The sequence below is a fragment of the Chiloscyllium plagiosum genome, chromosome 3 (assembly GCF_004010195.1).
Source record: "Chiloscyllium plagiosum isolate BGI_BamShark_2017 chromosome 3, ASM401019v2, whole genome shotgun sequence".
In the NCBI taxonomy this organism is placed as follows: domain Eukaryota; kingdom Metazoa; phylum Chordata; class Chondrichthyes; order Orectolobiformes; family Hemiscylliidae; genus Chiloscyllium; species Chiloscyllium plagiosum.
Window position 1 is genome coordinate 112,294,751 of NC_057712.1, and position 12,657 is coordinate 112,307,407.

Below are 12,657 nucleotides of genomic sequence, written 5' to 3' on the forward strand. Positions count from 1 at the left end.
CTTATAGAGGTTTACAAAATTATGAGGGGCATGGATAGGATAAATAGACAAAGTCTTTTCCCTGGGGTCAGGGAGTCCAGAACTAGAGGGAATAGGTTTAGGGTGAGAGGGGAAAGATATAAAAGAGACCTAAGGAGCAACGTTTTCATGCAGAGGGCAGTATGTGCATGGAATGAACTGCCAGAGGATGTGGTGGAGGCTGGTACAATTGTAACATTTAAGAGGCATTTGGATGGGTATATGAATAGGAAGGGTTTGGAGGGATATGGGTCGGGTGCTGGCAGGTGGGACTAGAATGGGTTGGGATATCTGGTCAGTATGGACGGACTGGACCGAAGGGTCTGTTTCCATGCTGTACATCTCTATCACTCTATTTCAAGTCTGGTAAGAGCTGCCTTCAGAACTGATGAAGAGTCATACTGGACTCAAAGTTGTTCTTTTTTCCACAGATGCTGCCAAATCTGCTGAATTTCTCCAGCAATTCTTTGTGTTTGTTTCAGATTTCCAGCATCTGCAGTATTTTGCCTTTGTTCCTGGTCTGTTGCAGATCTGTATTTACCTTATCTAGGGGTAAACACTCTCAGGAATTGCAACAAACTCTTCGATTCACATGCTAATGTAGAGGATTCCAGCTCTTGAGTAAACGTTGTCCATTCTTCAGTTCTTGGAGTCATAGGAGCATAGGAATTAGGAGCTAAGATGGACAACTTTGCACTTATCCACATTGAACTCCAACTACCAGATTTTGGTCCATTCTCCTAGTCTATCGGTATCCATCTGTAAACTCTTTTATATCCACTTCACCGCTTGCTTTCCCACCAATTTTAGTATCATCTGTGAACTTTGCTATGTTACACTCTATCCCCGCTTGTAGATAATTTTTATAGATTGTAAATAGTTAACGTCTGAGAACAGAACCCCACTAATTACAGTTCGCCATCCAGAGAAGGACCATTTATCCGACCCTCTGCCTTCTGTCAGTCAGCCAATCCTCTATCCAAGCCAATATAATACCCTTAACCCCCCTGGGATCTAACCTTCTGGATCAGTTTTTTATGTGGAACCTTGTCAGATGCTTTTTGGAAGTCTAGATGTACCACTTTTACCAGATCCCCATTATCCACCTTGCTGGTTACATCCTCAATAATATGTGGCAATAACAGAGTTACATCATCACATACATCATCAACATTAACACATTCCTACTCATTATACAACATCCAGACTCTCTATATTATTTTTATAATATGGTGACTAGATTTACATACGTGCTCTTTTCAAGGTTCAATGCAAGTTTAACAAAATCTTAAATTTTCAAATCTATTTCCTAGTAGTGAACCCTTTGTGGTTTACCTTTGTTATGGCCTTATTTACCTATGTAATCTTTAGCAATTTGTGTATCTGTACTCCTTCCGAGATTCTTTTGCTTCTCTCTCCCATTTTGATTCTTATTTTCTTAGTAATACGTAAGCTCCTTTTTTTTTAACTGAAGGTGAGGTGCACACTCTGTAAGTTGATTAATCTTTCATATTTCTTTGTCTACAGATATGTTCCCTCAAGCTTGTTATTAGCAATCCAGGAAGTTGATGAAAATCACATAGGAAAGTTCAGTTTTCGCACCAAGGAAGCTATTCTTCAGGTGAGACATTTGTTGGGATGCCAGGTAGACAATGAGTGAGCCTCCATGTGTAAAGAGTAGATTGGAAGAAAAGGTGGAAAATTGGGTCCAATTTAATTGTGCTTCTATTTGAAGTGACACATTCCACCACTTTAGAAACAAAAACCAGGCAGTTATGTGCTACTCGTACAGATCCCCAGTCTAGTTAGAGGAATGATTTCATAAGGAGTGCAGATTTCACCCTGTTATGATCCCAGATGATGGAACTACTGTACATTTCAAATCCCAAAATGAAACCTGGCTTGATCGATCACTTTTGTTTTCATTTAGTTACTTGACATGGGGATTAGTCACTGAGGTATATTTTCATGAGACTGTAAATTTTCTTTAACAATGGAATAATTTTTTATTACTCAAATATATTAAAACTGAGCTATCTAAACATAGCAGACAGTTAAAATGCTCTTGAAACACACAGCAAAGCGAAATATCAATCTATTTTCCAAATCTATCCATTACTCAGGTCCAAAGAAATTAAGTCCCTGCATTTTGACTTTTCTGTGTTCTACCTTGTTGACTCTTTTCAAATTCTTTGTCATTGTTGTGATTGGAACCAGGTGGATCTCATTGAGTATGCGATCCTTGATTGGGGCTGTTAACCTGGGCCAATCTGGAAGCCTTAGCTGACCAATATAACTAAGAGCGGGCTAGTGCCTATGGCCATACTAGTCTGAAAATGTCTGATCTCAGAAGCTAAGCAGACTCAGGCCTGGTTAGTACTTGGAGGGGGACCGCCTGGGAATACCAGGTGCAGTAGGCTTTACTGGTGGTGGAAATTGAATAAAGATTTGTACACCTGCATGTACACAACATGGATGCTGGAGAAAAATATAAGCACTACTGAAAAAAAAATGTGATCAGGAGATTTAGAGTCTCCTCAGTTTAGAGCGCTGGCAGGTGCCACAGTCAGTGTGTTGTTGGTTTCTGCTTTTCGTTTGAAGGAAGAGAGTTTTCTCTTTTTTTCCCCTTGTTTAGGGAAGACATGTGTTCTTTTGGTTTTCTTTATTTTTTTTTGTGCTGTGTTTGTTTTTTTTCATCCTTTTACTTTTGAGCTGTGCTCAGGCTGCCTGGGCCTTGCCTCCAAGAAAAAGAAAAAAAAGGAAAAAAGTGTCTAACCAGGAGATTGCATAGTGTGGCCAGAAGGTGTGGCAGGGATGGGTGGGTTGCTGGTGTGGGGGTGGTGGCTGTATTTTATGCACTTTTAAAAAATGTAATTGGACTGTCTTATATGTACTTGTTCCTGTTTTGCAATGATGGAAAGTGGGTTTGAGGTTTGTCCTCATTTCCTGAAAACTGGTTGAACGGTAGGTTTTGGGACCTGGCCTTTCCGCTCCTCTCTCTTGTAAAATTGCTGTTTCTCTGTGTACAGCTGTTAATGTTAACTGTTTTGTGAACTGTGTATTGTTTAATAAAATTTAAAAAAAAACAGGAGATTAGATTCTCCTCAGTTCAGAGTCTGACTCTGAGCTGGGTGGCCACAGCCAGTGTATACATGTAAATAAAGGGTATATTGATGATGAGATAATGGCCGCTGTGCAGTTATTTCAGTCATGGATTGTGGAGACATTTCTATGAGTCCATTCTACATCTGTCAACATTAATTTCTTATAGATCTGACGATCTAAACTTTCTCAGTCCAAATAACCTGCATATTTCTAACCAACCTCTCTTGGTTTGTATATTTCACAATCTTCTGCTAAGGTGACTTGCTCCTAGGAGAGAAATCCAACTTGCTTTTAAACTTGACCCTAGTGTATTCTGAAGTGAACTGAAACAAAACTAAATTCAATATTTACCCTACCTGCCATAAACTCATCAGTATAAACCACAGGGATCCACATTCATCTACTTTCTGACAAAAGCTGGATTTAGTCGATATTGTGGAAGGATTCTCTGACAATTGTTTTGAAGAAAACTCTTCACAGAAGCAACCCACACCAATCTGCCTCTACCTGGAAATCCAAATTACAAACATGATATTAATACATTTGAATTATACATCTTTCATTTCCCCCAAGTGCCTGAACAAGAAAATAGCATATATTGTTTCTTCAAGTTGCTTGAATGTATTCCTTTGGATAAACACTGTGTGGGGCTGTTCAATAAAAGAGAGTGATGCAATTGCTGCTTAAAAGGAATTTTCCAGCCTTTCCCCATTTGATGATCCTCTAACATCACAAACAGAAAATAGAAATTAAATTCTACCATAGAAAGAAGAACATGGTGCGTAGGCTTTAGCAGTTGTGGTATTTTGACATGTTAAATTCAGCTACTTCACACTGTGTCAGTGGAGGAAGTGAAATGAAAAAAATACTGAATCTAATACCATCAAACTGAGCTATTCCAGAAAGAAAAAAAAATGAAATTGAAGTGGAGAGAAAACAGAAATTTGTCTGTTGCTAATTTCACTGTTAATGATTTTTTTGCTGGCATGACAACTGTTAGCAGTTATTGGTGCATTCTGGGTACTGCTCCAGATGGTACATTAATTCATTAGGGAAATCGTTACGAAAATGATATCTAAATAAAAGACAGTCAAGGTACAGTTCATGATGTCCAAAGTACTTGGCAGCCAATGACATACTTTTGGATTATTGACCTTAGTATTGCTGCCCCTTTCCCCGTCCCCCCATTTCTTTTTTTGTGAAGTGGTATGGGTCTCTTACACCGATGAGAAAGCTTCGTTGGCTGCATTAGCATTGAACACCAGCCTTGGTTTTGCAATTTTCTCTTTAAAGAAGGATATGAACCCTAACCTTTGGATTGAGAAGCAGTCTATCACTGAGGTAAAGATGATACCTATTACAATCTTGGTGAGCTGAAGGGCCTACTGCTGTGCTGGACTGTCCTTTGTTCTTTACATGATCTGCACTTGTTTTTCCTCTAGCAATTGCTACTTTTCTTGTCACTGACATCGGTAACGGTCTACAACTCCTTGTTTTCATCAACTCACCATTGTGTTACACACTCTTGTACATATGTGCATATTGAACTTGCTTCTCCGCAAAAACATTGTAGCTAATCTTCCACCATGCTATTTTCCATCTTCACCCACTATCCCTCGATCCCCTCATTTGTCCAGTGCTCAAAATCTAATGAGCTCTGTCTTGAATGTATTCAACAACTGGGTAGCTACAGATCTTTGAGGTATTCACAACTAGTTGTGGAAGAAAATTCTCCTCATCCCCAATCCTATGGCCCTTGTTCTAAATTCTTCAGCCAGTGGAAGCATTTTTTCAGCATCTACCCTGTCAAACTCTTTGAGAACTGTATACATTTGTTAAAAACAAAGAGTAGAATGACTGGCCTCCTACAAGTCTGCAGAAAACCAAGAGATCAGTGTAGTTCTGTCGGAAGTCGACTTTGACTTGGAAACATGGTGATGGCTGCTCACCCTATTGATTGCCATTCCTGCTTTTTGCAAGGTAGTTTCAGCATCAAAGTGGATATGATGAAGGTGCAGATATCACAATACTTTAAGATTGCAGTCTTGTCCAGTCTGTGAGCTGGCTGTGTCCCTAAGAGCACTCTGTCCTGGCTGCAGCATACAGTCCTGGAAGTGATTCAGAGATATGCCATAAGGGTTCTGAGGCTGGAACATGTGGCTGATGCCAATGGAGTGTGCCCTGTGTCCAATGTAGAGTTAATTCAGACCGAGTGGCAACCTGAATCCGAGATTAAAAATCACACACCGCCAGGTCCAACAGGTTTAATTGGAAGCACACTAGCTTTCGGAGCGCTGCTCCTTCATTCAGATGATCAGCCAGCGTTTCCAATTAAACCTGTTGGACTATAACCTGGTGTTGTGTGATTTTTAACTTTGTACACCCCAGTCCACCACCGGCATCTCCAAATCATGAATCCAAGATACCTTTAATGCCCCTGTCTCCTTTCTCCCTGAATGTGGTGGGAGGTCACCCTTTTCCTTCCAACGTGATGCAGCTGTGGTTGGTGGAATTCTTCTCCAAACATTTCGAGTGTCTAGAGGGAGTTGGAAGATGAACTCTCTCTCTTGCTCTCTGACACTCTTTCTCTTTCTTCCTTACCTGCAGTGGAGGGCTGTAATGATCCCTGCACCAATGGCCTTTCAGCTTGAAGAGCCTGCCCACTGTCGTTGATTGGACAGACAACTGCACCCTCTGCCCACTAGCTGGCCAATTGATGAAAAATCCATGTCACAGCGCAGGCTTAGGACCCACACTGGACCCCAACATCGGTGTCACAAACCAAAATGCAAAACCGTGCCCCAGTGTCTTTATCTGTTAGTCCAGTAATACAGAACAAATTAATGTATCATTCATCTCCTTGACTATTTCTGAAACCTTGTGTATCAATCAGCCTTTGTGTAAACCAACACTACAGACTATATTAATATAAAATCAATTACTTTGGGATTTGTGTGTTTTTTCCTCTCTTCTGCCCGAGAAGTCCCTAAAGATATAAATGGAGTAGTCTTTTCCAGGCAGCTGTTAAAATTATCCCTTTATAAATTACAGTTGGGATTTTATTTTAAATCAGCCCATTCTGGGATTCTATGACACAACTCTGGAGTAGGTGGGTATGGAACCTGGGCTTCAGGAGATAGAGACACTAGCAATACACCACAACAGGCTCATAATTACAAAAACAAATATCATTCAGCTGCCGAGGATGAGCTTACCTAGTGATGAGCCCAAAAACAAAAATTAAAATCAAGGCTGTGATGGTCTGAAGAGGCGTCTGTCTGCCTGCCTTTTGGTGGATTGCCCCATTCTATCATTCTGCATGTCACCAGCACAGGCATATAAGTTAATACCCATCACCGTGGTTACAGTGGAAATATTGTACACATTGCTGGGCAGATCTGTCTAAGTACTAACTCTGGAGGCAGGAGTTCTGTTCGCTGCTGCCTGGAACTGTGAGGGGTCTGTGTAATCTCTGTTCTCTTCCAATCAATGTGCTAAATGCTGGCAGCGCTTCTTATCATTAATCTCCACAGCATTTACTGCATACACCTCGTTTCTGTTCCAGTTCCGCAGGAAGAGCCAATAACTGGAGTATTTAAGTGCAATTTGGCAGGAGGATAATGCTGGTGAAAACAATAATGGCTCAGGCAGTCCCGAAGCAAGTGATACATCAGCAAAATGTAACATTTTGCCGGAGATTGTGACTGCAAATTGGAACTGATGCAGAAATTGAGTTGATGTTTATTGTCAGAGTTGGCACTGCTCCTTCAGTCATTGTTTTGTACTGGTTTACTGTCTGTGACAGTTGGCATGTGGTCAGAGATCCAGTGCAGAGATGACCCCTAACCTCTTATGAGAGGATCTGTCATGTGATCTTTGTGATGAATGAAGTAATTAGGGAGAGTTTCCTCTCCTTATCCCCATCTAATGATCCATATCAGAGTGTTGTGCATGTTTGGACACTGAACAATGCTATCTTGGTGCAATACCAATGCTGAGTCATTTGGTAGCACTCAGTGTCAAAATTAAAGCTTGAAATGATGGGAAGGTGCAGGGTTGATGGGCACTCTGCCGTCAGAAACACCTTGCAAGTCTTGCTTCTGTAGGCACTCAGGTATGTCTGCATCATGATTGGGTAGGTATCCCTAAAAAAAAGCTCTTGTGACATTGCTGCTCCTGTACTTTGTGTGAAACCCTATTGGTCCTTCACACAGAGACAGAGGCTGTGTCCAGTATCATGAAACCTTTCACCCTCCCCTACTCCCCTAACCAGCCCTTCCTCTTTTTAGTGATGTAGTTTATTTCAATAGAAAGGGAGACAACCAAGTCCTGTGAGAGTTGCTGACAAAATGTGAGCCACAGAGATCTGTCCCCAACTGATAGGATAAATATGTACCTCTTCCCCAGTTCTTTGTGTGACAGGGTCAGATTAGTGCCTCAAGCTTGCACAGTGTGGCAGCCTGCAGGCCCTTGATAACATACACAGTGGATATTCCAGTGAAGTACTGGATGATGTCCGTGTAACTGTCCAACTGTGAGAGAGTAATGAAAGTTGGAGTGGACAGAAGATGCAAGTTCATTGATTTCCCTTTCAGCTCAAGAAGAACAAAATTAATCACAGGGACATTTTGGGTGATTTGATAACTTTTGTCTCCCTCTCCCTTGTAGCTGCTGGCGAGGAACGGTGTGGATAACTTGCAGGTGGCCTTAGCCTGTCAGACAGTGCAGAAAAATTCCCTAATTGCGGCAGTGCAGCAGGCTCTGTTCTCTCTCAAGGAGAAAGCTGCCCATTCCCTGGATTCAAAGGTTTGAGAATCTCTTTTCGTGGACCTACCTTTCTCTTCAGGTTTGGAGCGTTGTTCCTGATGTTCGGTTCTTTCAGTCTGGTTGTTGTGGAGGAAGAATTGAAGTGTCATTCTGTGATTGGTAAAGAGCTCCTCTTCCACTGGTTTCCATTCTCAACTCATACAAAGGTTTCTCAACTTAGAGACATATACAGCATGGACCCTTTAGTCCAACACATTCATGCCGACCAGATATCCTAGAAACATCTAGTCCCATTTGCCAGCATTTGGCCCATATCCCTCTAAATCCTTCCTATTCAATATACCCATCCAGATGCCTTTTGCATGCTGTAATTTTAGTGTTTGTTAATTTTTCTTAGACAAACTCTGATGTCCAGAGATATTGGAACTCAAAGAGTAGAGGCAGTAACTGTGCAGATTCACTGCTGAGTCAGATAACAGTATAGGTTTCTTTCTCTGTTTGAATCACTTCCCATGTGATCACTGTCTTCCTCCTTTTCCTGTCTTCCTCCTTTTCTAAAGTGCTGTTGTTTTGATTTTTTTTCCCTCAAACTTCCAAAACAGTGCAACAGATTATAAAATAATAATTACTGCTCCAGAAATCGAGGAAATCAGCTCCAACCCTGAAAATACCTCAAAAAAAAAAGCAGCTCTTACAGCTGCAATTTTTCCCATCCTCCATCTTGGATTACCCAGAAGGTTTGCTCCCCCAGAGGAAGCCCATGTTTTGTATCTGCTGTCTCCATGGTACACCAGCTATGCCTTTAAGGCAAAGCCCTTGCTGAATCTCCATTACCTGAGTGAGTTGCTCGTTGATCAGTTCCTGGAGTATCTCTGATGAGCAATGGAATGGCCAACTGATACACATAACATTCTGTGTTTCGTTGGTGTGAGTGGGAGTGGAGAGATGTTTACGACCGAGCTTTGTTCTTTCCCAGAAAATGGGAAATCCAAACGGTTCTCCGGACCCTCTGAAATAAGCTTCCAAGTAAAGTGTTCACTTAAGGGTTGAGATTCTTGGAGAAGGAAACCATTAGAAAGAAAACAAAGTTCTACAGATGCTGGAAATCTGAAACACAAACAGAAAATTCTAGAAACACTCAACACATCAGGCAGCAACTGTGGAGAGAAACAGAGTTGAGCTTTCGGTTGATGACCTTTCATTACAACAACCTGAAAAGTTAATCCTTTTCTCACACACTCCCCAGATGCTGCATGACTTAGAAGCATAGAATCCCTATAGTGCCATTCAGCCCCTTGAGTCTGCACTGACCATCCAAAGAATAACCCATCCAGTCCCAGCAACCCCCCCCCCACCCCACCCAATCCCTGTGACCCTGCATTTTCCATGGCCAATCCACCTAACTTGCGTATCTTTAGCCTGTGGGAGGAAACTAATGCAGACACGAGGAGAATGTACTAACCCCACACAGGCAGTCACCTGAGACTGGAATCAAACCCAGGACCCTGATGCTTTCAGGCAGCATTGCTAATCACTGAGCCACTGTGCTGTAACTTATGGAGTGCTTTCAGCATTTTCTATTTTAAATTCACAGAATCACAAATTATGGAGGCCATTCAGCCCATTGTGCCTGCTCAAATGGACTGGTGCTAAACCCCTCTGTTCTCCCCATTTGGAGAAATATATCTGGCCTGAGGCTATCGTGTGATTGATTTTGATTCTCATTTTATAAGGATGGAACGACAAGTTACAGGAGTCAGGACAACTTGGCCAGTGCAAGTTTCTGTAGCACTGCGGGAGAATTGGACAGCCAACAACTCACCTCCTCACTCGGAATTCCCCGCACATTCGTAAATCGGAAGCAGCTGCTTTCTACCAAGAAAAGGTACGACTTGGTCACATTTCTGACAATATTTGTCTCTTGTTCCCTGTAAGTAAAGGTGCAGGATCTGCAAGAAGCAGAGGCTGAAGGGTAGCCTCATAGAGGTTTATAAAACCATGAGGGGCATAGGTCTTTTATGTGGGGTTGGGGGAGTCCAGAACTGGAGGGCATAGGTTTAAGGTGAGAGGGGAAAGATTTAAAAGGGGCCTAAGGGGCAACTTTTTCACACAGAGGGTGGTGTACAGAGTGTATGGAATGAGCTGCCACAATTACAACATTTAAAAGACATCTGGATGGGTATATGAATAGGAAGGGCTTAGAGGGATATGGGCCAAGTGCTGGCAAATGGGACTAGGATAATTTAGGATACCTGCAGGTATGCATGAGTTGGACTGAAGGGTCTTTTTCCATGCTGTACATCTCTATGACACTAAGAAATATGCAAAACAATTGATGTGTGGAACCCTGCTCCCCCACCATCAGTGCGGGTGATGGTGATAGCACCCGCATCTAGATTGTGGCTTTGCATCCTGCAGGGATTCTACTTGTGATTTTGTTCCTTTAATAGAAAGTCACCCTGTTAAGCTTGAACTTTCTATGGCTAGGCGAAGGGAGGGTAAGTGCACGTCAGAGGCGAGGAATTCTGCAGAGAGTAACTCATCTCACGTCTCCCCATTGACAAGTAAAAGTCGGGAGTGTGCTGAAATATTCTACATTTTCCTGAATGAATTCAGCTACAGCAACACCAAGATGCTCGACAACATCCAGGATAAAGCACCCTGCTTGACTGGCCCCCCTCCATCAACTACAACTTGCAGTCCCTCCACCACCAATACACAGGGGCAGCAGTGTGCACCGTCTACAAGATGCAACTCTGCAAATATCCTACAAACAAACCTTTCAAACCCTACCACTCAGAAGACCCTGGAGCATCATCAATTGTATGTCCCCCTCCAAACCACACACCACGCTGATATGGAACTAAATCACTGTTCCTTCAGTATCATTGGGTCAAACTCCTGCAACTCCCTTCCTCACAGCTTGATGATAACGGTTAAGTGGGAGTTATAATAGGCCATGAGGTTACAGATTGTGCTGGAGTACAATTCTGCTATAGATCCACAGCACTGCATGGATACCGAGTCTTGAGTGGTTAGATCTGTTCGAAGTCTGTTCCATTTAAAACAGTGATAGTGCCACACAACACAGTGAAGGGTATTCTCAATGTGAAGACAGGACTTTGTCTCCACAAGACTGTGTAGTGCTCACTCTTACAGAAATTGTCATGGACAGATGGATCTACAACCAGCAGATTGGTCAGGATGTGGTCAAGTATGTTTTTTCCCTCACCACCTGCTGCAGGACCCAGTCAAGCAGCTGTATCCTTTAGGACCTGACCAGCTCAATCAGTAGTCCTGCTGCCGAGCCACTCTTGGTCATGGACAATGAAATCCCCCACTCAGAGTACATTTTGCACCCTTGCCAAATGTTGTTCAACTTGGAGAAATACTGATTTATCAGCCAAGGGAAGATGGTACGTGGAAATCAGGAGAAGGTTTCCTTGCCCACGTTTTACCTGAAGCCATGAGACTTCATGGGGTCTGGAGTCAATGTTGAGGATACCCAGGCACCTCCCTCTCGGCTCTATACCACTGTGCCGATGGGACAGAACATATCTAGGGATGGTGAGGGTGGTATCTGGGACATTGTCAAGTCTGATTCCGTGAGTTTGACTATATCAGGCTGTTTCTGAACCATTCTGTGAGACAGTGCTCCCAAGTTTGGCAAGTGGATTAATTTTGGGTTCTAGCCTGCAAGCCTTTAAAGCTTTAGGTTCTCTTTGAACACTGTACCAGTTGCAAAATCAATGTTGAAATGTTGTTGGAAGAGAGGTCAGAAATTCTCAGACGGCTTTTATCTGTAGAAATAGAAAGTGACTTTTAGCAGCCCTCTGCATAAGGTTTCATTTGTCAGTTTAAGATGGGAAATAAACAACATCCAAGCTGTTTATAACACTCACAGCCAAAAATAATAATCTCTCGACTGGTGTTGTTTACTTTCATGTTGGATGTGACCTTTGGAGGTCAAACACATCCATGTGTATCCAGATTGATACAGAAGTCAATAAAGCTCGTTTGAATGTGTGTGTAAAAGAGGGAGGGAGAGAGACAATTTTTTTTAGAACATAGAACATTACAGCGCAGCACAGGCCCTTCGGCCTTCGATGTTGCGCCAACCTGTTATACCAATCTGAAGCCCATCTAACCTACACTGTTCCTGTACGTCCATATGCTTGTCCAATGATGACTTAAATGTACTTATAGTTGGCAAATCTACTACCGTTGCAAGCAAAGCATTCCATACACTTACTACTCTCTGAGTAAAGAAACTACCTCTGACATCCGTCCTATATCTATCCCCCCTCAATTTAAAGCTGTGCCCCCTCATGCTCGCCGTCACCATACTTGGAAAAAGGCTCTCCCTGTCCACCCTATCTAACCCTCTGATTATCTTATATGTCTCTATTAAGTCACCTCTCAACCTTCTTCTCTTAACGAAAACAGCCTCAAGTCCCTCAGCCATTCCTTATAAGACCTTCCCTCCATACCAGGCAACATCCTAGTAAAATGTTATAAAAGAATGAAAGCACAGTACAAAAGTAAACCCATATAATGAAGAGAAAGTGAGGTCTGCAGATGCTGGAGATCAGAGCTGGAAATGTGTTGCTGGAAAAGCGCAACAGGTCAGGCAGCATCCAGGGAACAGGAGAATCGACGTTTCGGGCATAAGCCCTTCTTCAGGAATTCAAATTTTTGGATGAACTGTTCAACTTCCTCGTGGGAGCACGAGGCAGCGCCGATACAGTCATCGATGTAGCGGAGGAA

General features: G+C 42.5%; 1 protein-coding gene and 1 pseudogene across 1 annotated transcript in view; both read left to right on the plus strand.

Moving 5' to 3' along the window:
- Window positions 1–12,657, plus strand: part of LOC122548438 — a 113,566-nt gene that overhangs the window by 87,550 nt on the left and 13,359 nt on the right. Inside the window, exons 23-25 of the mRNA XM_043687102.1 lie at window positions 1,546–1,639; window positions 7,792–7,929; window positions 9,624–9,775. Of these exons, the coding sequence (XP_043543037.1) occupies window positions 1,546–1,639; window positions 7,792–7,929; window positions 9,624–9,775 (384 nt within the window). The remainder of the gene's footprint in view (window positions 1–1,545; window positions 1,640–7,791; window positions 7,930–9,623; window positions 9,776–12,657) is intronic.
- On the plus strand, window positions 2,331–2,438 carry LOC122548695 (annotated as a pseudogene).